At 38.1% G+C, this 26,351-nt stretch overlaps 1 protein-coding gene across 1 annotated transcript in view; it reads right to left on the bottom strand.

Annotated features, from left to right (window-relative positions):
• FTCDNL1 (formiminotransferase cyclodeaminase N-terminal like) overlaps positions 1-14,048 on the bottom strand; it is a 39,218-nt gene extending 25,170 nt beyond the window's left edge. The window contains 4 exon segments of the mRNA XM_073218566.1: positions 8,601-8,753; positions 9,441-9,538; positions 12,103-12,222; positions 13,863-14,048. Of these exon segments, the coding sequence (XP_073074667.1) occupies positions 8,601-8,753; positions 9,441-9,538; positions 12,103-12,222; positions 13,863-13,912 (421 nt within the window). The 5' untranslated portion in view covers positions 13,913-14,048.
• Between the last annotated feature and the right edge of the window lie 12,303 nt (positions 14,049-26,351).

Genomic DNA, 26,351 nt, shown 5'->3' with positions numbered 1-26,351 from the left:
TTAGTAAGGACCTCTTGCTCTTTTTCAGGGCTGCCCAGAAGAGTAGGTCAGATTGGACATGACAAAGCCTTGGGGATGGAGCCTTCTGCTACCCAACGTATCAGTGATGTTTAAATAGCCTTCAATATAAAGCCCATTTCCCACAGCACCCAAGAGTTAACTCGGCTCTTCACCCAACTGGTGATTCCCAAATGGCAAACAAATAGTTTGCATGAGTTGGTTTGGTTCCCTTGTGTGTGTTTGTGTCCCACACATATTCATGGCCACTGACTTCAAATGATGTTCAACACCCTCGTGTAGCCTCAGGCTTAGGCCTAACTCTCGCCACCTGCCCCACACAGGTCAAGCCCTCCATTTCGCTTTCCTCATTCTCTGTCCTCTTTGCCTCTCGCAGGGGATGCCCATTTCCACATACCCCATGCTCACTTCTTTGAATCTCCTTTTAGGAAAAATGCTTCCTGCTGGCCATTATGGGTTAAATTGTGTCCCCTCCCTGCCATATGTTGAAGATATAGCCAAGACCTCAGAATGTGACCTTATTTGGGAATAGGGTCACTGCAGATATAATTAGTGAAGGTAAGGTCATATAATGGAGTAAGGTAGGGTGTAAATCCAGTATGACTGGGGTCTTCATAGAAAGGGGAAATTGAGACCCAGACAATATACAGGGAGAATGCATGGAAACATGGAAAGAGCCATCTATCTACAAGTCAAAATGGAACAGATCCTTCCCCTACGGGGACACAGGAGCAACAATGCTGACACCCTGGTCACAGACTTCTAGCCTCCAGAACTGCAAGACAATGAATTTCTGGTGTTTAAACCACCCAGCTCTAGGAAATTAAATCGCTGGCCTTGATCCCTCCCAACATTCATTTTTTTCTGATAGGAAGTTTGGAAAAGAAGCTGGATTTGCATAGGCCTACCCCTTCCTCCCTCTTCCTTCTTAGGAACTAGCTGTCAGCAGGGAACACACATTCTGTACACTCCTCTCCGCCCCGAGCTTTCCCCGTGCAGGCCTGCCTGTCTGATGCTGCTTGTGACCGCCTGGATGAGTCTGTCTAATTCTGTGGTTGGATAAACTCAGCTGTCAGTTTCAGTTTCGCCAGTAGTTAAGTTAGTATTTTCATTTCTCATTGCCTTTCTGTCCTGTCCCAGTGGTTCAAAATCTGGGAAAGGAAGGAGTATACTGTTTATAATGCCCTCCTCTCAAACCATACCCCCAGTCCTTATCTTTACAGGGCAGGGATGGGAAGGCCTCCTTCTCTATTCTAATGCTATAGAATAAACTTTGTGCCCTGCTTTCCAAGGCCTCTCCTTTTGGTTGTCAAAAACTCAAAATGAACACTGATTATCACTTCCTCATTCTCACTATAACAATTCACTATGCCCCTCAAGGTAGCAGATAACTCAGACCATCTAGGAAACAGTCACACATGGGCTATGGGGGAAAGAAACATGCAACAATTCATATCTCTCCATATTATCTTACTATATATTTTGGTTAATTAAAATTGGAGAATGAGTTATCTAACATATGCAATTTAGACAGAAATAATACACAATAATTAATCTAACAATGATGTTAGAACATATGTTGTTGTATTATCATCATAACATACTCTCTTCTCCCTGAAGCAGCACACCCTCACATGACCAGCGGAGACAAGGTGGATGGGCTAGTGGGTGCATTGAGTGTGTGGCAAGACTTGGGTCGATGCACTTAATGTTACAGGATCATCAATGCCACTATTATTACTATGTCATTTCTTCAGAATTTTCTAATCCCAGTGGCCTTGACACTGGAAGTCACTGCAAATGCCAGGAAGCAAGGATACAAAGAAAAAGGAATTCAGGAAAAGCACAGGCGACCTGGGCTAAAAAAAAGCATGGTAACAGTCATCAGCTATAAGTCACCTATTACATTCACATTCTCTAAAAAATCATCAGCAATCATATAAACTTAATCATATAAAATTAATATTATGGGTGAAAACAGAACTCAAAGTAGATAACTACTCAAAATTAGAAACCTAGAGCCCCTAAAGTTTAAGGCCCCCAGGACTGCCTTTGCTAGTAAGGAGTGACTGTTAATGTCTCCCACAGTGATGGATGGCTTAATCCTGAGTATTCTAAGAAACCCTTTCCCTAGGTGAAGTGGCAATGCAGAGGGGGGTCTCCCAAATTTTAACTATAAATCTTGTGACTTCTAGACTAGGAAAGAATTACAAGTGTACAGTCAGGCAGCAAAGATTTCATGCACTCCACCTATTCATTCCAACTAGAAGACTCTTTTGTGCATTTATTCTTGTCAGTATTTTCAAGAAACCCTCCTCAATATACATTCATAGTGAAATAGGGAGGGAAGGAAAGCCAATACAAGAGTGTGTTATCAAGCTAGTCATTACTGTGAGCAACCGGGGCTTGATCTTGCTGGAATGGGCCTCAGAATTATCCATCTCAGGGACAAAAGATGAGAGCATTTATCTACCAGCTCAGGTCCTCTCCACTGGTTAAGTGTTGTCCCATGAGGTGTTAACTTGTTTGGACTTCAGGTTACAGCAGAGCCAACATGAGAGAAAAGAGCATAGCTTTTTCAAGTATAGTTGGGTTCATCTGTAATTGCTGGTCATGGAAGAATAGATTAGTTTATCCCAGTTCTCCCATTGGCCTTTTCTTTCCTCATTAGTACCTCTGTTTCACAATGGTAGATCTAATCCTGTTGAATTTATTAAGCCTGTAACAATATATATTTATGGATAACCTGGTAACTCTACATTGTAGTTGAAATGTACTAAAGTCATGGGAGATCAATCTTAAGTACTTTCCCAAAGCACAATGCTTTTGGTTTTTTTCTGCTTTTTATATAGTAGCACCATCCTATAATTTCTGAATAAAATTCTATGTCCTAAAACTATGTTAACATATGCTGGTAAAATCAACCATTGCTTTTATGCTATGGCAATGAGGGTAGTGCTGATGGTGGCACGAACTCTGTCAGAACCCAGAATCTAAAGTGACTAATCTCAACCAAATCCAAGGCTGTTTTATCATAAGACAATCTCCATAGCAACTAGAGAGTCAGAGTAGAAAATTCATGAAGTGTTCCTGATTTGCCACATCGGCCCAAGTTATGACAATCTGCATAAGATAATCAAAGGGTCTCAAGACTATGACGCAAGTGTTGATGTTGTGTGAATGTGCCATGGCACATGTCCTCCAAGTCATAAAAACAGTCGAAAAAACATCTAATAAGGCTGATAATTTTAATCAAATTCATTAATTTTTCTTATTTTAAGATAAATTTAAAAATCAATCATGTAAAAGCTATTTCTTTACTCATATGACTTACTTAGCTAGTATTTAATCTTTCCAGTCTTCTAAATAACATAAATTTACATGGTATTGCACAAACATTATTTCATTTGCTTAATCACATAAAACAAAAAAGCAAGTTTTGATACCATTTACAATATTCACAGCTGTGCTCCAGACTTTTAAAGCTGAGTATTATGAACCTACATGTTAGGTAAGCCCATTTTCACTGGCAAATCATTGGGAGAATTTGCATGAGCACCTTCTGTCCTGACTACTCCCTTCCATTTTCACTCAATGCTTCTCATGAAGGGTCATGTTTCAGAGATACACTGAAAACACTGAGTAAGAAGAAGTGAAAAAAGTAGAGGAAGCACTGTGACCCATAGAGACCCTTCAGAGGAACTGTCTATCAGACACCTATAGAAGTCCAGAAATTGAGACTAAAATCTTCAATACTGAGTTAGATGTTGGACTAAAGAATAATATTCCTGTAAATTTACCACTGATTCCAAGGTGAGTGAATTCATTGTTATTAAAGGATCCAAGATAATTAAAAATCATAAAGAAGAGTTAGGAAGTAGGGACTTCAAGTAAAGATGGAATGCAGATTGCTATGTTTATTTTCACTTCTTCCAAAAACCTCAGGAAAAAGATGGTAAAGAGAGAGTTTTTAAAAGCATTGACTCACTCACATAGAAATGGAAAAGAAAGCAACAGCACTGGAACTTGGAGAGCAGATAATGTAAGAATGGTAGGTGATTTAGCAGACCCATGGCAGCAGGAGGGACAGCAGAGAGCAATCTGACTTATACCACAGGTACTTGAAAACAACCAGAACTGGCAGCCTCACTTTGTGATGGAAGGTACAGGCAAGGTTCAAATGAGGGAGACTATCTGGAGGTGGGGGTCTGTTTAAGCAGCAGTTAGATCTCACCCCTCCTCCACACAGGCAGGCAACTGCCCTGCTCCCATCCTGACAGAAGACACAAGACGTAAAACTCATGTTGTCTGGGCTGGAGAATATTGGGCACCTTTAGGGCAGGGATAATTAATGAAAAGAAGGCAATTAAGAGAATATTTACAACCTAACTGCTGAGATTCTTCCAGCATTCTTGAACAACTCAGCTCCTGAAACATGCACAGCTGTGTCTATGCTCCAGGCTGAAGACTGGAAGATCTCTGGGGAACCTGAACAGCCCAAGAGACCAGCAAAACACTGAAACAGGAGTTCCCCAAAGAAATGACCAAGACAGATCAGCCTACAGCTGACAAACCCCACCTACAAATTCAAAGTATCCACTCAGCCTTTTATTATCCTTTTTGAGTAAGCAGCCAGCCAAGGATCATCAGACATCCAAGGAGAACCTTTAAAACAAACAAGAAAAAGCTCAGCGTGGGGATAGGGGGGATGTGGGGTGGGTAGGTGGAGAATACACACCATGTAGGAAGAAGAAGATTATCCTTCATAGTGCATTTATGAGACATGACTAGAAAGTTAAAAATAAAATAAAATAAAAGGTACATTTAGAGAGTAACTAATACTGGAAGAAACTACTGGAAGAAACTAATACAGAAGAAAGGAAAACTTACTGAAAACTTGTGCTCTCAAGGAAATTTGTCAGAAAGCATAATGTAAATTAGAGAAATGGAAAAAAGAGAAAATAAATTAGAGACCAGTTTGACAGTTCCAATATTCAAATAATGGGGCTTCCAGAAAGAATTAAGAAAATGGAAGAAAACCCCAATGTAATAATTCAAGAGAATTATTAGAATCTGAAGGACAAGAGTTTCAAGGACTCAAAGGACCTATCCTATATCCAATATTATGGGTGAAAACAGAACTATACAAATGCATGTCACAAAAATATCGCACCACTGAGAACAAAGTGAAGATCCTACCAGCTACCAGAGAGAAATGACAGATCACATACAAATGTCAAGAATCATAATGGCTTCAGAAGTCTCAATAGCAACATGGAAATGAGAATTCAATAATACAGTATCTTCAAAGTAAAGGAAAATTATTTCTAAACTAGAATTCTATACCTAGCCAAACTAAAAATTAAGTGTGAAGATTGAATAATAACATTTTCATATATGCAAGGTCTCAAAATGTACTTTCTCCCCTTTTTTTTAGAAAGCTAGCAAAAGACATGTTCCAGCAAACAGGATATAACTATGGGGAGAAAAAAAGAAGATACAGTATTCAGGCACCAGGCAGGGTATCCAACATAGAGAAAGATAAAGAGATGATGATAAAGGGAGATCCCATGATGGCAGTTGTCCTAAAGAAATCCAGACTCAATTTTTGATACAACTATACTGGGAGAAAGGGTTGGGAAGTGAGACACAGAGAGAGAGAGAGAGAGAGAGAGAGAGAGAGAGAGAGAGAGAGAGAGAGAGAGAGAGAGAGAGTGTGTTGGGGGTTAGGGGTGGGGAGAAAAGAAGCTAAATTCTCATTTTCTGTAGTGAGAAGTCAACAGACAATTCCTAACACTGAAAAACCAGGAAGTACCAATATAAGTGTGACAGGTAGATAGCTGCAGTTGAGTTCCAAATAATAAAAGAGTTGAAAGTACTTGTCTTTGGGAGAAGGAAATTGAAGTGTGTGTATGGTGAGGGGGAAAGGGAAGTTACATAGGTATTTAGAGTTTGGGTAACAAACACTGCAGTATTTGACTTTCAGCCTCATGCACGTATCATTCTGATAACAATCTAAATAAAGAAAGGGAGGAAAGAAGGGAGGGAAGGATGGAGAAAGGGGAAAAGGGAGGAAAATTTTAGAAGAACAACAGAGATGAAAATGAGATGCAGCCTAATAGATCAAATACGGTTTTTATAGAAAATGAAAACTGAAGTCTAAAACAGTTTTTTAAATTACAAAGTTTAAATAAATATGAACTACATCTATGTGTCTCCTAGCTCTCAATTTTATATATCTAACTGCCATGTGACAGCAGGTTAAAAAAAAAAATCATTCCACCCAAATCCCCTTTCTTCCATCATCGGTGATGACATTTTCATACCACTGCTTTGTTCCCATCCCCCAACATCCTATGGAGTCTCTCCATTCCCTGTATTCTCTGTTATCTGAGGCCACCATTACCCTTCCTAACTGGTCTGCCTGCTTCCTGTCTATTCTCCAACATGCAGGAAGAGTAATCTTTCTAAAATTCAAAGCCAATCATACTACTTTCTTGCTTAAAACTCTCCAGTAGTTCCCCTTGTCTTTAGGATAATGTGTGAATTACTTAACGTGGTATGTAAGACTTCATGATCTAACCTTGGGAACTTTCTTTCTTAACATTCCCAGCAATGCCTTTCCTACTCCACCACATCGCTAAGTTCTGGCCACCACCCTGATAGGTCCCAAGCACAGGCTGCTCTTACCTTTGTATCTCTGCATTGCTGTACCCTTCATTCTAGTTGCTCCTACACTATAATTATACAGTGAGTGTGTATGGCTATGCATGCATTCACAAATGCATACCCATAAAAACTTGCAAATGATTTTGACATTATTTATAAGTGATCTGAACAGCAATTTTGAGCCTCATTTGAAGAACTACTACCTTAAGGTACGTACAAGCAAGCTATCAACAAGTTCTGAAATACATTATTCAGAATTTTTGCATACAAAGCATGTATGAATTCTGCATACTGATATTAACTATCTCTATATCACTAGAACATTTTTCATCATCCTTTTTCCCAAAGATAGTTAGTTAGATTATCATCTGAAAGTTGGTTTCCCTGAGAAGGGATTATCCTATGAAAACATCCCTTCACTGTTCTGAGGACAGCGAGATCCTAGAATTTGAATACTTCTGTCTCATAAGAATGCCTGGGCATGCTGTACAAAAAAAAATTTTTTTTTAATTTGGATGATATTAGATGAACAGCTGTGTAGAAAGGGGAATGTAAAAATAAAAACTGCATGTTGGAGCATCAAAATAGTAACCATGTACAGTACATGACTGTTTTTAATCAGATGAAGATTGAAGCTATTACATTTCAAATCAAATGTTATAAATTAGTTCAAGAATGCAGCTGAGCTCTCATTTAATTAGAAATGTCCATGTTTAAATCATGAGGTACAGTAGCTGCCAATGAAGCAAAAGGGCAAGGGAAGGGAGAAATACTGTGGCCAGACCCTCCGATTGTCAACCGTCTCCTACACAGGAAGAACATCTGGGGTGGACTAGTGCTGATGTAATGAAGAACTTCATGTACTCGCTAATTTGAGACTTAATGTAATTGAACATAATTGTTTTGAAGACAAAATCATTATTCTGGTGTGGACAATTCTGAACTCTTCCTTTTTGTGTGAAATATATTTTCCCTCATGCTGAATTTTAACTCTTTCTCAGATAAAAAGTAAAGCAATTTTGGGGCCAAGATTTCCCTGGGAAATATTCCGTAGATTGTCAGGTCACATTAAAATGCAACACAAGCAGTGAAGTACGCCTTTGGAAACAAGTCTTATTTCGTATTTCTAGTACTTGATGTAGCTCAGCTAGAGTCCAAGTATACATACCAAATGCTGGACAATTCACTATTAAATAAAAATGAGGCAACATCATAGCGGGATTTCTGAGGTCACACAGAGAAGAATGCAATTATCCTAAGGCAGGCTTTTCCCCAAAGGTTATGAGCCTCTGCATCTCATAATTAACCATAGTGCAGCTAGACAGTCCAGGCACAAGGTCTTTCTTTTCTCCCAATTTGCCTAATTCAAACACACCTCAAGTGACATAGCTCAAACTTTCCAAATTAAACTAACCCCTGGAGCTGAAATCAAGCATGTGACAGTTCAGTTCTAAAGCAAATCTTAAAAAGAGTTGTGCATAGGGAAAAAAGGAAAAAAATCAGAGGAAAAAGGGGTAGGAGTTAACATTTAAGTGGTTTTTCAACCTCATCATTACTCCTGCTCAAGAAAATAGGACACAGATGGGCAGAACACCGTTGTTTTGCCCTGAAGAGTCTAAGGAACTCATTAGAAACTACTGCTGTTTCCTCAGGATCTGTCGTGAATTTGTAAGGGACAGAATGGTTGATCTGCATCCCACATCACTTACTGCTCCATCGTGTTGAGCGGGTAGTGGAAGAATGAGCCACAAAGACATGGTGTGCCACAGCGACCCACGCAGCCTTACTGCTGATAAAGCCTCCACAATCGCGTTTTCCCAAGGAGGTGAGGAATGATTACATTGTCACAAGCTGTTCTCATTTGTAAAAACAGTTTCCACTAAGGAATAACACATGACCCCAACCTTGCTTACATCTGGCCACAGCTCCACACTCTTCCATTCCAACACGAGAGCGAGGGTAAATAGGGATCAGGTCTACTGCTCCCAGGCAAGGGTGGATCCCTTCGTGATCCTCCATGTCAATAGACTCAAAGGCCTCACTGCAAGCAGCCAGAACAGAATCGCCTTAAAATGTAAAATTGTAAATAATAATCACAAAACTTTCAATCACATCTAAAGGAGCAGCTCTAATTTTACTGTCCCACTACTTGTTTTTCTTTTGTAATCTGCATAGGTTGTTCTTTCATCCAAAATAAAGGGAGAAAAAAGATCCAACATTTTTCCATACCCCCACCTCCCAACTGTCACAAAGTTTCACATTTCTTCCAGCAATTTATTCCCAAAAGTGGAGGCATTGTGTAATGTTAATCAGACTTAAACAACTTTATATTTTTTATAACTGCTTACTTTGAATTTTTTCAATTTTATCAAGTTGATAAAATTATTTTCAGAACATTTTATAATTATATAAAAGTATACACACAAACATACCTTTTTAAGCATAAGTATATAAATTTTGCTCTTGTTCAGTAACTAGATTTTTCATCAAATTATTATATCTAAGTGCATATTAGACACCGAAGAGTTTTATGTTATTACTCTGAGTTTTCATTGGCAGTGTAGTATGACCATTTTAGAAATAAACAAAAGAAAACTTCACATTTTATGATTAACATTAAAGACAATCTGTCCAATGTTGACCAGTAGTTATCAGTAAGTTCTTTGCTCTCCAAACAGATATACCTTTTGAAAGACGATTATATGCTAAGTTGAAACCAAGTTTATTTGTAAAGAAAGAACCTGAAATCTTACCTAATTTATCAACAGAAGCTGCTATGGTAATGACTGATCTGTTGTAGTCTTGATCAGAAAATATATTGAGCACTGATACTTCAGGATGGTGCTGCCCTGTAAAGAAAATAACAAACAAATGCAAGAATTTGTGTGTGTGTGTGTGATGCAATCCTAATACTTTACTTCTTCAGATACAAGTAAATTTAGTTTAATAGAAAAATTCTGGATTTTACCTTTGAAGTGACTTTGGCTAATCATGAAATTCATGAGGGATAATACTCACTTGTTATAGCATCTTACTGTATAACCAGATGGCTCAGCTCATAAACCAGCCTTTTTGTCTACGTGAAATCTTTTCCTGGACTTGCTACTGAGTTTGCCGAAGTTCTCTTAATTCAGTCTAAGTTAGTAGCCTCTTCTTTCAATTGTCAAATGTATCACTCTGAACTCTGCTCCTTATCAATCTCAACCTGTAGGCCTTGCCAATTTTTCCTTCCAAACTCAGAAATCAACTGTCTGGAGCAAAATCTGACATCTGGAAAAAGTAGGATAAACCAATTAGTGCCTGAAGCAGAGGTTTCTGGGATGCCTGCACCTGTCTATTAGAAACTGTTCTGACTCCACCATCTCCTTTTCAGAGGCCACCAACAGCCTTCAGATGTTAATGACTTCCAGCTTTCAGTGGACTGTGACTCAACTGAATGGGTAACCTGCAGGAGAAAGCTGCCATACCCTTGTATGGCAGCCACACATAACCCCAAAGTTATTTTTAAAGTTTACAAGGCTGGTTCAGGCTCCTTAAAAGTCCCCCTTAAGCTTACAAAAGCAAATTCAAAGTGAAGGACAAAAGTTTTCAGGGGTAATTAAACCGTTAGCTATGCTATTATACCTTTGTCACCCTGTCCCCTGGCAGCTTAACAATTAATCTTTTCAGAGAGGAAAAATAAGCTACATGCAAGAACTATAGCATTTACAGCAGCCCTACACTATTAATTTTAATAATGTGAAAGGATAAACACATGTCACTCACTCATAGCCAAATGAGCATCTGTAGCCCTGCCCTGGTGTGGGCCCAAAGTTTGTAACACAGGTTCCTTTACCTCAGACCTTCTAGGCCACTGAATGTTTTAACATTGCTTAATTAGAAAAAAATATGAGTGACATAGGTTGTATTGCACTCAAAAATAAATGCCTTTAAAAATATTTGTAAAACAACAGGTCATTTTCTTAACCAGTGCTACCTTCCCTGCATTTTTAGAACTATAAAAGATGAAGCAAGAACAAGATCATACAACCTCCTGTTTTATGAATTTTTTTCAACATACTCTAGCTTCTGGAAGAAAAGACATGCATGACTTTATATTATTTTTTCATCCTAAATCTTCTTCTGAAAAGCTTTTATTCTTAGTTTCATATAATTCAATTGAATAAAATGCTGAAAGAATGAGACACTCTCTCCTGGAATTCCTTAAGTATACATACAGAAAAAAATTACTGCTGGCAGGAGGAGCTGTCATTGTGAATCTCAGCAGAAGTAAATTGTTTGGTATTTGTAATGGAGTATAATAGCTATAATTCCATTGGGCTGCTGCCACTAATAAGCTGATAAAAACTTTGAGTTCAGACCCAAGCATTCATCAGTGTATGGCTTCCACAAATGTCTCTGCAGACTCACTCACTCACAGACACAGGTAACCCAATCCCGTTAGGGGTACCGTATCTGACAATGAAGGGCCAGACTAGCTCTTCCCGCAAAGAGAAGGCAAAAGCACAGGTGCATACTGACTCCAGAGAAATTTTCTTATCAGCAATTATCAGGAATTTTCAGACATTTCCAGTTCCTGCAAAGTTGCAAGACAGTAACTTCAATGTGTTCATCGTTAGAAATTGGCTGAGAGAAAACACTTCTTTCTCATGAAAAGCAGTAACCAAATCAAAAAGGACAATCAAAAATTAAAAATATACTGTCTCACATGCTTCAGGGCTGTGACCCTAATATTCACCTGTTGCCAAAAAGTTGTTTATTTAATGACGAAGCTTGTTTACTTAAATGATTGGAAGTCTGTAAATTCCTCTTGTGTTTTGCATGTGTATGAAAGTAAAAACAAATGACATCTGGAACTGTATGTCATCACATGAACATTTTAACAAGGGCAAAATAGAGTAGTATCACTAGTTAATACTGGCCCAGGGAGTAAGAAAGCTTGAGGTTCAGTCTTCTGAGTTGTTGAGGGATCTTATGTACATCACTTAAACGCAATTCCCAAGTCTACCGGGAGTAAATAGAGTAGAAATAACAATGTTGTAATTAATAGTATGGGTTTTGCTGGCAGGAGTGCTTTGAAAAGTAGTTGGTATTTGGCAACTTTATTTTCTATTTAATCTGCTGAATAAAAAGCATAATGTACAATTATGCTCATTCATTAATGATCAAATAAACAGCCCCTGAAGGTAACATTGAACCTTTATGCAAATATATCCTCCTCAGGAGCATGAAATCCTGAACAATGGGCATCTTAGAAACTCACACTCCCATGTGAAGAACTGTGCTGTTCAGCACATAAGAACAGGGAAAATCTAGGAAGAAAGAATGTTTTACAGATAATGCCTGCCAAGTACAAAAATTACTGTATTATCTAAACACTACATATTTGCTTCACTTGTCTGTTATTCCTACCATTTTTTTTCAAGAAGAGCTGCTCTTGCTATGTTCTCAACAATGTATTTTCTTCTGGCTTCAGAAATGTTTAGTAAACAGGCAGCCAAACGGAGTCCCAGTCTAGAGGAAGACATGATTTTTCTAGAATAGAAGAAAAATGATTCTTTATTTCAGTTTGTACACCTCACTCATATTTTCATGTTCATCAACAAAAAACCCCACAGCTTTTTGAAAACCAGTCAGTTATGAACACTTGACCATTTCACTTCTAGAGAACACCTAAGAGATTAAAATCCTCAGATTGATTCAACCAGAAAACCATGTATATGAGGTTATGCACATGGGCACATATGAACACAGTAACAATACAAGACAGTGTAAGGCAAGTTACGCAGCCTGAATTCTGTCATGTAAGTGAAACTTTTGCACTGAAGTATATGTTATTCCCTTTTAAGCATCGTCTTCCGTAGCTTATCCCTGATTTTCTGTACTGTTTAACAACTAAGCATGATCCTTTTGTTAAATCAGACTTATTGGGGAAGCGCAGAAAAGAGGAATGAGGGAGATTATTGAACGTACTGATTCTTATAAAAACTATTCTTCCAGCAAAAAAGAAAAGGTATCTCTATGGGTAATGCCATAGGCAGTATAAACAAAAGTGACTTGTTGGGTGTTTTACATGACAACTACTTGTCTGAGTTCTTCTTGTATTTTGACCTCCAAAGTTTCTAAATCGGTTTATAACCTTTTCACAGGACTTTGTTCTTTGAACTGAAATCTGACACATAGTTATGTTACTCAATGCCAGAAATGTGACTGACTGATCGTCAAAAATGGATTAATTACAAAGGTTTTGGAGGTTGCTTCCTTTTTAGTACTTCAGAACGGCATTTTTCAGGTCTAAACATTTTCAACTTTGAATGATACTATGAACTACAGAAATTTAAATATTTCAAAATAATAAAAATAATTTCCCTTTTCAAGGTTACACCTTCCTATTTTGACCACTTTTAAATGTAACGAAAAATGAATGTGGTCCTCATGAATTGATTCAACAAATACTTGATAAGGGCATTTTGTGTCACGTAATGGTCTCCACGATACTGCAGTGAATGGTGTCCAACTGTGGGACAAACGTTAAGCTTCTAAATTTAAGCTAAACTATGCTGGTGCAAATAATAGTGCTCTGGAAGCATAAATTCTCTGGCTCTTCTGTTCGTTAAGATTGTTCATTGGCCTAATCCTAACCTAGAGAGAATGCAGGGCTTCGTGGCTATTTCAGGTTTGTAGGCAGGCTTTCATATTGTGACCATCATCTCATAATTGAAAATTCATAAAAATAAGGTCATTAGGTTTTTCCAGCCATTAATAACATTGTTGTAATAAAGCAGCTCAGTCCGCTCTCGTTTCTATGTAAACAAAAAATTGCTTTACACAAGGGGTGTGGGCGTCTTCTGGCTTTCATTTGTTTTCAGTGTTTATGTAGCTTAATTGTCTCATCAGGCACTTTCCCAACATAATTATGCTTTTTAACAAATGGTGTTTATGGCAACCCCTAACAGTGCAAAAGAAAGGATTAGTTTCATCCTCTCATTCCACATTTTGATTCCCTGTGGACAGCTAAATCACACAAAGATGGTGTTAGAAAAATCTACCTTCACAGCAAAAGCGGAAATTAGCGGCAACCAAGCTTTTGGAGAGTCAAGCTTGTTAGTACAAAGGGTAAGTATTTCTCTCCCTCCTTCGCTAAGAAAGTGACCCAGAGCAAACCCCCCAAACACCTTGGTTTGCGAGAATGCGATCCTAGTCCGCCCATTCTTTCGGTCACCATTCGACTACTTCCGGCAATAGACCAAAAACCTGCCTCTCCACCCGCGGGGAGCGAGGCGGCTCCGGACCGTTCCGCCGGGTCACCTGCCTCGTGTGCGCGCACCACCGTTGGCACTTTAGGGGTCGCCAATAGACCCGCCGCGGTAGCGCGTGTTCGGGGCTGGAAGCCGCCGCTGGGTCTCCGTGTGCGCGTCCGCCGTGGACTGTCCCAGGGCCACGTGGGCCAAGAGTAAAGCGAGGGTCTCGGCGAGAGCCCCGGAGGCCCCCGGCTGCCCCACGAGGCCCGCCGGGAGTAGCATCTGCGAGCGGCAGGAACGGGGAGCGAGGGGCGACCGGCGGCGACGCTGCCCCGGTCCCGGCTTTTGGGACAGCGGCTGCGCCGGCCGCTCCGCAGCTTGGGAGGGGAACCGACCTGAGCGCACGGAGCAGCGGCAGATAGCACGGCGCCCGGCCGAGTTGTCGCGCGTGACCGGCGCGCAGCTTCCGCCGCCGGCCCCGCCTCTCCGGCGCCCCGGGCGCGCTCCAGCCGCCGCGCGCTGGGGGAGTCCGTTCTGCAGGTCCCTCCCAGACCCCGACCCGACCCGGATCCCACCCCGCGGGCCTGCGACCCTGGAGGCTTGGCGTTGAGTTTAGAATTGCTTTCTCGCCTCCTCGGCTTTATATTCAAACTCTCCACAGTCCCCATGTAAATGAGTGACTTTTTTAAAGGGCAGTAGAATCTAACGATGAGGTCATTACCCATTGAACGTACGCCAGCAGGGGGCTCTTTTCTCTTGTTTACACACACACTCCCCCTACTAAATTCCCCCCTGAGAAAGTGCCCGTGAGCACTTGTGAATATGAACTGGACCCACCCCAGGACCAAACCAGTACTTGCACATGCCCGTTTAGCCGAAGTTACAACCAATATGAACCAGACATTAAGCATCTCCCTTTTTTCTAGGCTAGTGAACCTTGAGAACACATTTCTCTTCCAGAAAATCAGGACCTGCTTTTTTTTTAATATAGCAAGGATTAAATGTCACCATTTGATCCAATTTTGTTCCTGAAGTGAAATAATCACTAAGTAACTATTTTGACGGAATAAATTAATTTTTAAATCTATTTTTTATTTTCTAATTATACTTTTTAAACACAGATTTGAGGAAATTAACATTTATGTGGACATTTGGTTTCTAGCCTAATGTGGCATAAAAATAAGTAACATAATGAGTGTTAAAAAAAATCAGGTTCATGATGCTTCTCACATCATCATCATTGTACTTAGATGTCACAACAGTATTATGTGCGATTGTGTCAGATCCAGCCTTCTCCATCTCGGAGTGTTGGCAGGTAGGAGGGTTGTTGGCAAGAGGAGGGGTGTTAACCTCAGGATCCTGGATTCATTCCAAGGCTGGTAATTACATTCTGCCAGCCAAAATTCATCCCATAATTTTAATTGGATAAATCCTTTCTGGCCTAAGCTACTGCTATGCCTGTCAAACTGTTGCCACATTTCACCCCAGAGGTGTCTGTGTTTTAGTTGCAAGAATCAGTCCCTTTGAGGTTGGCTTATCAGTTTAAATCCTTAAAGTGCTTTGGGATCCTATGGAATTAAATATATATTTAGGTATTTTTTTCTACTGAATCTGCATAGAAGTACATAAAATAGATATATGCCCAGGCTAATGCCTAAAAAACCAATCCCCATCTAAATCCCCACCTAATGTCAGCAGATAATTTCGAGAGGTTTTAACCAGATTGATGTCCCTCTCTTCTTTCCTTTTGAGAGCTTTTATTGCCTATAGCTTTTGCTCCCAGTTTCCAAAAAAAAAAAAAAAAAAAAGGACTACAGAGCCCAACGTCTCCTTCCATGTTGGACAATGGACCTGAAGCTTCTCTAGTTCATCTTTCCAAACAATCTTACAATGAAACTACCTGCTGAAATGAAAGACAGACTAGTAATATTACCTCTAGTCTTATCGTATCCCTTCAGAGAAAGCAGTGTGACTCCAAGGGGCTTCATGGTTCTAAATAGCAACAGCCAAGAACTAAAACTTCTTCCTCACTGACTCCTCATCCTCTCTGTGAGACTCTGTCACAGGGCTGCGGGAGACTTTAAGATTACGTTTCTGAAATCATCAACATCCAAAGCTGCTCAGGATCTAAGGTTCATCCCTTTCTCCTCTCTACTGATGTCAAACAAGAATGGAGAAAAAGCAGGGCCCCAGCTTTCTTCATGCAGAGGGTCAGCCTCAGCCCTTGCCTGAGTACTCTAAGTATGTCTTTTGTGAAAAGGCAAGGAGACAGATACCAGAAAGTCTGAGGAGAAGTTTAGCAGTAAGATTGAAAGTCTTATTTTGTTTTCTAAGAATGGAAACGTACCCTTGCTGTTAGCTTAGCTCAGTCACATGTAATCCTGCCCATTTCATGATTTAAAGGGGGCTTTATGTCCCATTTACAATGTATGTACGTCGACGTACTTACGCTTTGGAGGGATTTTGAGACTTGTGAGGTGAATGTGTTATTGTGACTCATTTTTCCTGTCATCTCCACGTTTGGGCATTAGTTCCTTTGCTCATTATGGCTCCTGTTCAGAAACAAACACTGAAGAGAGCACAGCTAAAAGTCCCGAGTCAGTTCTATCAATGACACCTTTTTCCTGACATTCCTGTTGGTTCCCTATGAGACAAAGAGGACTCTTGTCTGTACATTCATTTTCATTTTTGCAAGAAGGGTGAATGCAGTTCTTGTATGACCCTTCCCTGGCCCATCAGGACTGAGGCAGGTCACACTCCAGGTGGTTCCACAGACCTGCCCACATGCTGCTAGAGCATGGTGACCAGAGTAGGGTGAGTGAATGAGGCACTCACCACAGGTGCGGAATTCAACTGAGTGACAAAAACCGTGGTAGTGCAATATTTTAGAAAGTCAAAATTAATGCAAAATAAGAAATCAGACGGTGTACAAAATAACGCAATTTGAAGTGAGGACAGGCCCTTCCCCTGCACTTGCCTAGCTCAGTCTCACTCGCCCCACCCTGATCCCTGCCTGGTGGTTGCATTCCCCTTTGTGCCAGAATCTTCCTGATTGTAGGGTTGAGAGGACACTGCACTGCTCTGCCCTGCCTGCATCCTCTCTTCAGGCCCCCAAAATGGGCAACAAAACCAGAAATGTCAAGGGTAAAATTTCCTGGTCAGTGGATACATAATTTACAGTCTGTTCAGGAGTTTCCTAGACTTCCATGTAGAGAAGACTTTGCCAACTTATCTCAACATAAAGCAAATCCTTATTAGAACAGGCAAAAGAATCAACTCTATTAAGTTAATACCTTTCATTACCTACTTACCTAATACATTTCAGAATATGGAAGTTAGAAAGTTTCCTATTATGTGGAATTTTGAAAAAATATTTTAAAGAGCATTTTAATAAATGCTGTGGATCTGTTTTATATTTTCATGTTATAGCACTTAACTGTGTTCAAGAAAATGTGAGTAGAGAATCGCCCTCAGAAGGACACAAGTCTAATTCCTAATGCAGTATTTTCTTTGGAGAATTCACTTTCACCATATTTTTACACTGTGTAAGATCTTGTTTTATCTTCCTCCCTCTTCATGAAACATGAAAAGATTTTCTTTCTTTCATATATATGTGGTCTGATAAATGAACGATCAACGAAGTATGTTAGTTGTCATTCTAGGACAACTGCAGAAGTGGTTTTAATTACTTGTATTAAATTATTTGAATCATGTGATAGGAAATATGTATTCTATTAGTCATTTTCTAAAATAGGAAATGAGTTTCATTGATGCCATTTTTAGTTTGGAATGGGGGAAGCTATGCTATTCAATTACTTTAAATGAAGTAAAGGAGCTTGATGTACAGGAAGAAGTTACAGCCACTAACAGAAATACCTCCATTGCCCAAACATCTCTGCCTTAATTATGGAAAATGATCTCTAGCCACTTTTGTCTTAATGAAGAAGGAAAAACACCTGCAAAATTTTGAGAATTAACTTTTTTTAACCTTAGTATTTGAGAAATGTCTTCCCCTTTACACAATATGGATTGAATTCTTCCTCTTTAATTGGCTTATCTCTTTATCATGAAAGACCAGTAGACTAGAATGTAAGCATAGTCATTAACTTAAATTGGAAATCACTTTTTTGCATTCTATTCTTTCACACTCAGAATATCTCACGTAACTAGGCAAAAGTTAAGTCTATGATCCACCCACCCCTTAATTCATTCCTTGCCTTTTTATACCTTCCATGGTCATTCAGTTGTGCATTCTTTGATTATGGAACCTAGGCATTGAATGAAGTGTCTCCTAGAGCCTCTCCACAAGCTGTTCTTCTATAGCTGTTACATTGCAGATGAAAAGCAATTCCTAAAATACACTGAAAAAATATTTTGCTAAAAATTTGTTTCAACTTATGGGACTATAGTACAATTATTTCTAAAGCTGTTATAATTCACAAAACATATCTTATTATATCCAGAAAAATGTTGAGAATGTTTAGAAACATTTTCCCCTAAGGAACATGAATATTTGTTGTGTTATAAGCTTTTATGAATAAGTATTTAAAAATTCCAACCAGTGGATGATGGCTGCCAAATTTCATTGAGAAAGATGGCACATCTGTGACAGTGCAATAGTAGCCAGTCATGCTCTATGCTCTTGTAGCCACCTCCGTACTGCTATTGTTTGATTTCCTACATAGATGCAGGTGATTGTCAACTCTTACTGACACCAAAAGGGTAACCTCCTGTATGCACAGGAACCAAAGTCCTGAACAGAAGCAGTCATGTGATGTCTACATATCCTAATTCACATTTATGTTCTGAGCCTTCCCTTGCTTTGAAAAGGGGCCCTTTCGGAGAAAATCAGTGCTTCTGCTGTTAAGCAGATCTCCAAGCTCTGTCTCTCTGGGACAAGGTTTGAATAATTTTTCCTGCTGATTTGTCTTTTACTGTATATCTCAGTGTTTGAAGGGGTTTAACTGTTTAAATGTATTTTTCATTCTATTTAATTAGAAATGTCTAATTTCTTAGGAAAACATAGGAAAGATTAATTTTTTATGCTGTTGTATTTCATGTTTTCTTTATCCTACCACGTGCCTCTGTTATTACACAACTCTTTTAGCTTGAAGTTCTGTTCTTGGAAATGATTGGAAATAAAAATTCATAGCTGCTAGGTCAGAGGGACCTTAGGGATCATCATGTACCTCCTCGTAACCTGGTTGAAACAGTGCTGGACCTGGAACCATGAGGCAGTAGAGGTGGAAACAGAGCCGGGGCTGAGGTGGGATGGGGTGTCCCTGTAGTCCTGCGCTCTGTCCCGCTGCTGCTTCCTTGGCCCCTCTCGGAACCTGGAGGTGTCTTTGAAAACCACCAACTAGTTCAACCACTATTCTGAGGTTTGAAAAAACCCTTTTTATAACATCATAAAAAGTTCTCATCTTTTGAAGATTGACACTTTATCTTGAAATGAGTACATGATGCTGCCTCAAAATGCAAGCAACTACTTTTCAAATTATTGGATGGGTTTTAATAATTTCCGTGGAGGAAAACAGATATGAATGGATATTCAAGTCTAAAACAATCCATCAAAGGCTTTAATTAATATTAAAGGAAATGTAGTATAGAAACTAGAAGGACAAAGATTTGAGGGAAAGAGAAAAAAGGATTCAAAAATCTGTAGTCACAAGAATAGATAATTACAGACAGATAACAGGCAAGGCTGAAAGCATCTAAGCACAGTGTTACTAACCAGCTGGGTGGACTGAACAACAGCCCTGCCCTTCCCCGTGCCTCTGTCACTTCTAACATTAGTTTTTTTATTTCTCTATTTGGGGCAAAAGGATTGCAGTCTCCTCATAGGAGATTTCTATATTTTATTGAGATATGGGGCCAATTTTTCTTTTCTGCACCCCCATCCAATGTTTTTTTCTCTTATCTCATGTTATGTCATGTGATCTGTGGGCTTAAATTATGAATAAAAATAGAACTGGTCTGTAGCGGTAATTTCAGCAATTTCAAACAGTTCTTACTCTTTGTGTTTTCTTCATTTATTAATGTAAGACATAAAAGGCCCCAATGTTTTATTTCCCTAAGATACTGATATTCTTGAAGTAATTATTCAAAATTATAAAACCTGTTAAACTACTGAGATATGATTAGACTGTCTAAAACTTACTGATAAAAACACAAATAGTAGAGAAGGTTGAGGATAATATATTGTAAAAACTGACCCTAAGTGCACCCTAAAATAGCTGTTGACATTGGACTAAACCAATTGGAAGACTGTATATTCTAAAGAATAACTTGGTCTTCTTAAGTAGGTCCATCCTTGAACACTAAATATATTAATAGGAATATATTTTGTTCATCATAATGAAAGTAAATATCTGTGACATGATTTTTGTTATGGACAAAATATTTTCTTCATAGATATTATGATTTTTATTGACAGTTATAAATCTAAGAATATTCAATATTTAATAGATCTAATGGATTGACTTTATAGTTGCAAAACATTTTTTTACAATTACAAAATAGTTTTAAAGCTAAAGGAACCTGAAATGTATCTCATCAAACACTTTAAGAGTATGAAACCCAAGCCTAGAGAAATTAAGTTATTGCCACATGTACAATATCACTCTTCTTTTTTAAATTTTAAATGCATGGAGGATAAAATCCAAGGCCCTTCCCAGTGGGGATCCATTCTATTTTTTAAAATTTCCCCTTCCCTTTTCCCACCCTCCTCCTCATCCTAATCTCATACAACAACAGTATACTGCTCACCAAACACACTCTGGACAGCTATGTGTCTCTGACTTTGCTTGTGCTTTGCTCGAAATTTCATTCTATGACCACCCTCCACACTCCCAATAAACAACCTCCACCTCTATGAAGGCCTTCTGAATTCTGTCCTTTTCTCTGGAATTCATACTCTTTTCTGTGATCACAGAACATCTTATATGTTGAGATACACAGATCACATAATATCGTTTTATTATTTCTTACACGTCTATCTTCCCTGTTAGATTGAATGGGAATAGGATAATTCTTGTCTTTGTAATCCCTAAAATTTAGTCCAGTCTTGAACCATAGTAGAGACTTCATAAAAATTTGTTGAAGGGATGAATGAATGGACAGATGGGGTCATAAGTACATGCACAGCAGAATGACTGTGTGAATGAAGAGACAAATCAACAAAGGAGTAAATGAGCAGGTCAAGTTTCTCCACCTCGGCACTCTCAGTGTCTTGGGTGGGATAACTCTTTGCTGTGGGGTCACTCTTGTGCATTACAGGACGTTTAGCAGCATTCCTGACCTCTACCTACTAGATGCCAGTAGCACCTCCCCTACCACACTCAGCTGTGACAGTCAAAAAGTCTCCATTGTTAAATGTCCTCCAAAGGCACAATCTACATTGGTTGAGAATAGCTGGGATAGATGAAAGGATGGTGAATGCAGCAATTCAAGTGGAAGGCTGAGAATAGAACTCTGGTCTGTGTTTCAGTCCCACACATTTTCCATTATGATTCAGCCCTGCTGAGTCCAAGTTTAATTCTTAAGTCTTCTCACAAAATATCTTAAAACCTTAGATCAATACAGAGTTAATAGAAGTAGTTTATGGGATAAAGTATTAAAAAGCAATATTAGGAGGAAAGATATGCCTCCCTTATGAACTAATCTCATTTATATTACTTTTTAAAAATAGCATTTATCTGTAGTTGATGTTTATTAAATGGTACTTATTTGGTCCTGCCTAAAAATTGCTCCTATAAGGTATATGGTTTTAAATTTTTTTTCTAAATGCCACTTCATAGCACCATCTTGTGGATTTTAGAGGAATTCATTGGTTTCAGTTTAAAATGTCTAGTTATTTCTCCAGAAAAAAAGGAAAAATGGAAAACTATAAAAATTAGAACATTCTTTGCTTATTGAAATGTTCTATCAAACTCTGAATTAGGGATTTAGTGAAGACTTTCTTGGATTTTCTTTACTTTCACTTTTGAATTTAGCCAACTATCTGGCTTCAACTACAGCCTCCCCTCTGGCCTTTGGAAAGTCAAATAGCCACATACCTGTGTCGTCATCATGACTGTATCATGTGTCATTAGCAAAGCAGGGGCATAATGCCAGCAAGGAAGGCCATTTTAAAGTACTGGCTGATATCTGAATGTTCACTTTGAATGTACAGACATAACTTGGAATTAAAACTTTCTTGTATGATGTACTGGAAGAGCAAAGTGTTACAAAATTAGGGAAGATTGTGTGAGAGCTAATAATTTTATACAGAAAACAAGAATCTTTAAGATATTAAACTGAGAACTAGGGAAATAGATTGAGAATAATATGAATATTTGTTCCTATACCAATCAAACTTTAAAAATTTTATTAATGGGTTTTTTAATTGGAAAACTGTAATTGCAATTACATTTCACATTTCTTCTTATATCCAAAAAGTTCATTCTATAATGATAACTAGCTTCAGCCTCTAAAAATCATTGGTATAACACTAAGCCATTTGACATTTGACCTAAATATGTATTTATATACTTCTGTTCTAAATTTGAAAGGAGAGTAAAATGGAAAGGTGATGCTGTAAAACATAATAGATTTGAAGTTTCTTTCTTTTTCAAACACATTAAGTTTTCTTTTCGACTTGAAAGAAAATACTGAGCACAAACTACCCAGAGTATCAAATGCTAAGAGTGGTACAGGGAGCCTATATGGGATCACTGATATGGAAACAGCATTTCTACTAACAGATGTAATTAAAATCTAATTTTATAGTCAAAATGTTTAATTGGTTATAGTTCTTCTTTGTTCCATCTCAATACATAATTGCCTTCGTTTCTCTCTGAGATAAATTTAGCGAAGCCACATACCAACATACTTTGTTACATGATCATCTCCTTTGTTCATCTATTCCAATGGAAACACCAAGAATTGCCAACTAGGTTAGCCCAGTGCAAATGGGTATCCAACCTCCATTCTTCTCCAAGATAATGTACCATTACTTTGGGAAATGGGAGAAGGCACAGGTTTAAAAAGAGAACTGTTCCTGCAAGAGTTTTCACATAATTGTTTTGACTCCAAAGTAATTATTTTATGTTACAGGACAGAGTCTACTTTGGCTGCCTGTGTGGCTTAAAATACAGCTGCAGCAGGTGTCTCAGGGCAGTGAAATCTAACAACACTAATTATAATCAAATTTAGTTCTCTTTGACAGACATTACCTCTGTACAAATCAATCAATGCTGTGAATAGGACATTTGTGGCTTTCTGTGGATATAGTGATGTCCCTGATTAGTCAGTATCGCATAGTGCAAATTACTTTCCGCCAGAGATCAAGAAGCTGTATTTTATTCCAGCCTGTCACAAAGTGTATACATAACACTGGATAAGTGACTCAGGCTCTCTAAACCCCAGTTCCCATATCTGTAAAATGAGGGAGCAGGATGAGGTATCCTATAATGACATATCCAGCTTAATAGGTTAAGATTCTGTGAATTCCTGTTGAGCAGGAGAACAGCCCAGGCTCCATGCTCTCTTTCTGAGAGTGGTTACCAATGGGACAATTTGAATCGTGGTGCCCTGCACAGTCTAGGGATCTAATAAGACCATCTCTAACTTCATCTCCTAGTGACAGATGGTAAAAGTATTATCTGTTAAGTTTTTTAACTCTTCTTAATACCATTTATTTTTCATATATACCACATCTCTGCAGAAAAATTTCATTTTACTTGTAAAAATTTCCTTTGAATTTCAGAGGACAGCTCCTAAATTCTACTTCTACTATTCTATTTTCTGATTATTGTTGTTTTGGTATAGTTTATTTGGCTTGATTAATCTAGCAGGTTTTCTTTTTTCTCAGTGGGGAGGGTGCTATTACTTTAGGAAATGGCTTTATCTTTCTAAACTTACCATATTAGCCTGACTGGACACAGAAGACCATTGTTGGGGAGATATGATGCTTCTCTGGGTCTTTTCTAGCTTCTTTGTTTTTACTATATCTAATTATCTCTTTCTACAAACAAATGATAAACTCTAAACTTTCTCTTTAATATGAGATTGGTCATTTATCAGATAAATTAACTACATTAGTCCAATATTTAGGTACTCTCAATGATTCAGTTATCTCCCATTTTCATTACTGTAATGATCATTTAAGTCTTTGACACATTTAATTCAAAGGTAAACCTAACAGTTGAGACTAATTTCATGGGTTCCTTTGTGCTACCTTTGTCAAACATGGTTTTGGTAATGGAATTCCATGTTCAGAATTTACTGAGATCAAAAATACTTGAGTGTGGGAATTAAAAATACACAGAGAGAGAGAGGTTAGCTATTTACAAGAGCTGAGAAGGGTAAGGACCTAGAACATGCTGCAATAGGAAGTGAAAAGGGAACAACACTTTTACTTAATGCTAACCTCTTACCCCCACAAACTGAAATAATATACTGATTTCCTAAAGCCAGAATCCTGACATGTCTTATGTTGAACATTAGGCAATAGTTGTGGCAAAGGTGATGAGTCAGCTCATCTCAAAGACAGGCAAGGTTTTAAATTTAACCTATGATACACACTATAATGAACAGCGTGGGGACAACCAACATCATTTATTTATTGCTATTAAACATGAAGTTATAGTATAAAATATTCTGACAAAAATAAAATATTTTTGGTAAATGAATTTCATACTATATCTATATCTTTATTAGTGCTGTAATATGGAACCACATAGCTTAGTATTTTATGGCATTTACTGATGACAACTTTGTTTCTATTTAATATTGAAAGAAAAAATTTTCATATTATGTTTTTTCTTACAGTCATATACATGTTATTTTTATCTTATTTACAAATTAAGCACATTTAAATTACTAATCTACTTTTAAATTTTAAATGAGAAATGCTTTTTAAAAAAGCAACAGAAATTAGACAAGTGCCCAAAATATTGAAAACATAATCCCTTTAAAAATATTCACCATCTCTCTCTCCCTCTCTTTCTAACTTAAACTAGTTTCCTTTGAAGATGTCTTTTGCCAATGTTTCTGCAAACTATTTTTGTTTGAAAATTTCAGGGTGGAATAGTTTTTCAGATGAAGGAAACTGTATTTGCAATTACAGCTTATAAACTAAAGAAAACCATAAAGTCTCCTTGGCATCAATTTGACTCAAGGTCAAAATTAGATTTCCTCTTCCCACAGTATTTGAATTATAAACTTGTCTTCTTGTAAATAAATGTGAGGGGTCATCTGGAAACTGCAATAAGTCGTATAAATACTAGAGTTAAAGTACAATTTGAAGTGAACAGCTCACTTAATTTTGACCTTGTTCTGTTACTGTAATGACTTTTCAATCTTAGTACTGATATCATTGTATGTTTTCTTAATTCAGTAACAAGATAAGCTTTAAAAATGTCAGCTATACATTATTAAAATTGGAATCATTATTTTCATGTCAGGCTGTTCAGTGATAGTGATAGTAATAGTTGCAAAGATATTGGGGTCTAGTTGCAACAGAATTATTAGGTACAAAGAAAAAATGGAAAAGGTATTTGTGGAGAGATAATCCCAGCCATCTAGGACTCCGTAATATATAGCTGGGCTTTTTTTTTTTAAGTTTTCAAGCCAAAGATTCACAAATCAAACTTAGTGAAAATATCCTTTGACTAGGAAAGCATGGGGATTGGGCTAGAAAAATCACCTCATTTCCTCTCAACAACTCTTATTTGAACATATCATATCACTTGTGATGCTGCATAAAGATAAAGTGAGAATTCAAACTCACTTTACCTTCATTACTTAATGTATATATTAGATTGTTTATTTATGCAGTCACAAGTCACTGAGCTGAAAAAGACATGAAAAAATTCTTCAAAGAGGCATGGAAATACCTATGTCTTTTGTTAAGAAATTAAACTTTAAGAGAAAGGGAAAAATCATTAAATGGTTTGCTATGGTCTGAATGTTTGTATCCCCTCTAAATTCATATGTTGAAAACCTAATGCCCAAGGTAATAGCATGAGGAGGTGGGGCCTTTGGGAGGTGGTGGAATACATGAATGGGATTAGTGCCCTTATGAAAGAGACCCCAAGTGCCCTTATAAAATGATACAGAGAGAAGTCTGCAATCTGGGAAAGGGCCTTCACCAAAACCCAACCATGCTGGCACTCCGATCTTGTACTTGCATCCTTCAGAAAGAAAGAAATTTCTGTTGTTTACAAGCTATCTAGTCTGCAGTATTTTGTTATAGCAGCCAGGATGGACTAATGCAGGGTTGTTAGGCCAGAATCTAAGATTAATATTATTTGATAAATAAATCTGGCTCATGATGAAGCAGTGAGAACCAACAAATAAAATCACTATACAGTAATAAATTCCAGCACCTGAGGAAAGGGCCATGCCGACATCTTTTCTGCAGATGGGAAGCAACAGGTG

The sequence above is a fragment of the Manis javanica genome, chromosome 12 (genome assembly GCF_040802235.1).
Source record: "Manis javanica isolate MJ-LG chromosome 12, MJ_LKY, whole genome shotgun sequence".
Lineage (NCBI taxonomy): Eukaryota > Metazoa > Chordata > Mammalia > Pholidota > Manidae > Manis > Manis javanica.
Note: the sequence above shows the minus strand (reverse complement) of the source record. Positions and strands in the feature narration are given on the sequence as shown.